The 4,747-nt window shown below is 36.9% G+C and overlaps 1 protein-coding gene across 1 annotated transcript; it reads left to right on the top strand.

Moving 5' to 3' along the window:
- The first annotated feature begins 465 nt into the window (after positions 1-465).
- On the top strand, positions 466-3,427 carry LOC307123354 (uncharacterized protein). Its single transcript, XM_079811874.1, has 5 exons — positions 466-535; positions 647-688; positions 785-897; positions 1,015-1,044; positions 1,150-3,427. The coding sequence occupies exons 2-5, from the start codon at positions 661-663 to the stop codon at positions 1,285-1,287; spliced, it is 309 nt and encodes a 102-aa protein (XP_079668000.1). The 5' UTR covers positions 466-535; positions 647-660; the 3' UTR covers positions 1,288-3,427.
- Positions 3,428-4,747: the final 1,320 nt, after the last annotated feature.

The raw sequence follows: 4,747 nt of genomic DNA on the forward strand, positions 1-4,747 counted from the left end.
AAACAGCTGCGGCTAACTGAATAATTCATAAGAGTGGGTAATGCTTGTGGAAGGCGAGTCAAGTGCAGTGAAAACGACTGCGCCACACCGGTCGTGAGTCCCACGGAGGAGCTCCGGAAGGATAAAAGGAGGAGTGATGACCGTGGAAGACAAGAGAGGACTAGGTGGTTTATATGTGGCAGTCGTCCTTGAAGGACTGCCGTCAGTTTAACCCTTCTCCTTCATTGAACTTGAACATGGTTACAATGCTCACTGCAACTAGCCTATACAAATAAATCAATACTTGTGACACTAGAACAGCAAAAGCCATGTGGTATTAGGCCTACTAGTAATTTGTTTTAGTTGTCTTTCTTGTTTTCTTTAGAATTAAAGTGTTTCTGCAGAGAATTCTGAGGGTGTGAAAATTTGAAGAGCATTTCCTGTTTGAGTCCGCTCATAGGAAATGTGACAATAGCCCACCACAGTGCGGCACAACACACAGACTACACTCGCACACTGCAGCGGCAAGGCTTCATCAACCAGTCCATATCAGAGGGTGAGTTTTCTGGTCAGTCTTCATTGATTTATGCCTGAGGCATTGATAAAACACTAGGCATAGGTATAGAAGTATTTTCACCAATGCTATATGCCATCTTGAATTCAGCAGATGAATGGATTACAATGAGTTCCAAAAATACAACTGATTCAAGTGAGTTGAGATTGTGATCTATAGTTGAAATTATAGTTTTTCAGTGCACAGAGCAGACAATAAAAGCTGTCTAAACTTTGTATTATTATTTTCTAGGTTTATCGAAGCTAGCCAGCTTTTCAGCTGTGGTTGTGTTGTCTGTGATCTGGAGTTTTGTTTTTCTTCTGGTATTCATTATCTGCTATTTACTGAAAACTCGACAACATGAGGTAAATATTTATTTTGTTATAACTGTGGCAAATGTAAAGGACAGCAATGCATATAGACAAACAGGGAGACTGGTTATTAACAGTTATTGTTCATTGGTTATTGTCTCTTTCTAAAAGGTCACAAACGTAGACGTCTCTTTAAACGAGGTATGCATTGAGAACTCACCACACTGCTGTGGTCAAACCTCAACCCTCTATTAAGTGTCTGTCTATGCCAAGAGTCATTCAATTGACATTTGTCTTTATTTTCAGGTCTCTCGAAAGAAGCGAGAAAAACAAAAATCTTACAAAGAGAGGGTCAACTCAGTTTACTATGAGTGGTTTCGGGATCACTCACCACAGAGGAAACGCAATAATTCAGAGATGTGTGAAATGGTAGACATGTCTTAATAATGCGTTATAGCGAGTTATAAGAGCAAACACTGCCAACACGCTTTTTTAATCATGCAATGCAGACTATAGCGTTATGAAGGCTGCTGAAATGAAGATCAGTATTGTTTTGTTTTCATTTGCCATGATCGTCCAGCAGGAGGCGCTGTTTCACTAAATCAGTCATGGATGCAGTCATAAATAACATTATGTTAATGACATTTCCTTCGTAAGCTTCGGCAGTTTGGTGTGATGGATACACATATACTGGTTCTTTTCTATCGCTCATTTGTGGAGAGAATTTTGACTTTTAGTTTTATTGCTTGGTATTCCTCACTGTCTGTGGTAAATAGATCTCAATTAAACAACCATATGGTATGTCAACGTTATGTGAATCTCGAGTTTTGAGGAAAAAGCCTGGTAATTCTTCGAGATGATCACACCCTCTGTATGGGGAATAGGCCTATGTGTTGTTACCATCTGGACGAAGGTATAGGGTAGGCCTGTTATTACGGACTGCCCGTGCACAAAGATCCTTTATATTCCAGAGGTGGACAGTAACTAAGTACATTTACTTGAGTACTGTACTTAAGTGCACTTTTTGAGTATCTGTACTTTCCTTGAGTAGTATTTTTTTTGTGTGGAAACTTATGACTTTTACTTCACTACATTTGAAAGACAAATATCATACTTTTTACTCCATTACATATCTATCAGGTCAAGACTGACTAAAAATAAATCAAAATTTTCTGTCAAAATTAACACTGGTATGAAGTATGGTTGGTCAAATGATTTTTATAGATTACCCGCCAAGTTGCCACAGCCTTGTGGAGACGGCGCTAACGCATAGGTAACGTTCGACAATAAAGTTAGTTACCATGCTAATAATGTTAACTAAGTCCTTTCAGAAATATGTTTACATAAAATATGATAACATAATCCTGTCAAATAAACACAATGTAGAAACCTTTCTTTTCTAGTAGGATTTTGACTTTGATGAGAACTTTAACTTTTAAGCAAGTGAGTTCAAGATATGCTAGCATGTCAGATGGAGCATGACTGGCATGATGGAACAGTGTGCATTCATACAACAATGCAACAATAATAAAATAATGCGTTTACTTTTGATACTTAAGTACTTTTAAAAGCAAGTACTTATGTACTTTTACTTAAGTAAAAATCTATCTTTACACCTTTCACTTGTAATGGAGTAATATTTAACCAATAGTAGTTTTACTCAAGTAATGGAGTTGTGTACTTTGTCCACCTCTCGAGCATAGCTCTGTTAAATTAAGTCCTGTGATGTCATTCTACACCTATGGCGGTGATTTTGCTGTTTGAGAGGGATGTTGGTGTCTAAGGGTGCCTATATATGTATTGTGTAATGATCAATGTTGAGTTTTGTCAATGTAATTTGTTTATGTTTGTGCAACCTGCCTGCTATTGTTGATTGAAGGGTGCCACAGAAGCAAAAAGATTTTCCGAAAGGACAATAAACTTAACTAACTAACTAACCCCCCAAAAATTATAGTTCTGATATCATCGACTCGCTCATGTTGTTCCAAACCTATTTGACTTTTTTTCTTCTTTCTTATCTGGAACGTAAAAAGATATTTTGAGATTATTTTTTTTTCCCCATACAAAGGAAGTCAGTGGTCACCTAACATGTTTGGTTACCAACATTCTTATCAAAATATCTTCATTTGTGTTCCACGGTGGAAAGAAAGCAGGTGTGGAACAACATGAGGAAATTATGACAAACGTATCACATTTTTGGGTGAACTGCCACTTCAAATACTGGACAGATTGAAGTAGTTTGTGTACATTCAAATATTTTTTTTTTTTAGTTAAAAGTTACATTATATTACATTATAATAAAGGTCAACAAATCAATTTATAAATAATTTGTATATTTGTTGTATAAGAGTTTTTAAATCCTAAAATGTTTATTTCCAAGTTTAAATCCTGAATTTTAAATTTGGTCTTAGACTAGGCATCATGCAGTATAATGATGTTTGTGTATGACTTTTAATGGTTATAAAATTACTCACATGTGTATATGCAAATTCTATTTTATTCCATTCACCTGTTTACTTAACAACTTAAATTGTTTGGCAATTGTAATCCATATAAATTATGCCAATAAACTCTGACTGAGATCTCTGTGTGTGTGTGTGGTCCTGGTATTCCCTACATAATGGGGACCAAACCTTAAGGGGACTTTTTTTGGTCCCCGTGAGGAAAATAGTTTATAAATCATGCAGATTTATTTATTTTTTTGAAACTGTAAAAATGCAGAAGGTTTTCTGTGATGGTTAGAGGATAGAATATACAGTTTGTGCAGTATAAAAAACATTATGTCTGTTGCCAGATGAACATTGGCCCCCTGACTGAGCCTGTTTTTTTTGTTGTTTTTTTTACAACGTTTTTTTCTTCATTTCGCTCACCTGATAGAGTTTGGGTTCCTTGCTACTGTCACCTCTGGGTTGCTTAGTTGGGGACATATAACATTCAGCAACATTACTGATTTGACTGCACTGACACTATTGGATGAGAACTGAGCTGGACATTGACATCACTGTTTTCTGCAGAGCTGCTTTATAGCTAAATTGAAATCATTTCATAATTGATGTACTTTACACAGTTATTTGACTGAAATGAATCAACACTGAACTGATTTCAACTGAATAATGCCCGTTTACTATTGTCCTTTTAGAGCTGCTTTACAGCAGAATTGAATCATTATTTTCCTGTTTATCACTGTAAAGCTGTAAAGCGCTATAGAAATAAAGGTGACTTGACTTGACTATGGAAAGTCCCCATAAAACATGAAAACGTGTGTCGACACAGGTCTGGCTTTACTTGTGAGGGCCAAATGTCCTCAGTCACTTACATAGTGAAATAAAATGACAACTGATTAGTGAGGACATTTACATCAGCCAAAACAAGTTCTGGTGTTTTGCATGTTTTTGTGAAGATTATGTTAATGGGGTAGGCATTGGGTTGGACCACAAAAATATTATTAATCTGATATCAAATCAATGGATGTCTATGCAATGTCCTTTGCTAATATAGTGAAACAAACCGTGTGAGTGTGTGTGTGTGTGTGTGTGTGTGTGTGTGTGTGTGTGTGTGTGTGTGTGTGTGTGTGTGTGTGTGTGTGTGTGTGTGTGTGTGTGTGTGTGTATGTTTTTCTATCCCGGTGGGGACTTCAACCTGAATGCACACTGACTCAAGGGGAGTCCTGTCACTGTGGGGACCTAAATTGAGGTCCCTATGAGGGAACAAGTTATGAATCATAATTTTAAATGATAAAAATGCATAAAGTTTTGATAGGTAGGATTAGTGAAAGGGGAGAGAATATTCAGTTTGCACAGTATAAAAACGATTATGCTATGAGTCCCCACAAAGATAGTGAACCAGACGTACGTGTGTGTGTGTTTGGGGGTGGGGGTCTGGGGGAGGGTGAATGACTGGATCT

The sequence above is a fragment of the Gobio gobio genome, assembly GCF_949357685.1.
Source record: "Gobio gobio genome assembly, chromosome: 3".
Taxonomy (NCBI): domain Eukaryota; kingdom Metazoa; phylum Chordata; class Actinopteri; order Cypriniformes; family Gobionidae; genus Gobio; species Gobio gobio.

What these genes read in the sequence shown, in the direction of transcription:
- LOC307123354 (XM_079811874.1), top strand. Translation starts at nt 661, where the DNA reads ATGAGTTCCAAAAATACAACTGATTCAA. An exon ending in TGAAAACTCGACAACATGAG is followed by an intron (nt 898 to 1,014) that starts GTAAATATTTAT and finishes TCTTTCTAAAAG; the next exon opens with GTCACAAACGTAGACGTCTC. An exon ending in TAGACGTCTCTTTAAACGAG is followed by an intron (nt 1,045 to 1,149) that starts GTATGCATTGAG and finishes CTTTATTTTCAG; the next exon opens with GTCTCTCGAAAGAAGCGAGA.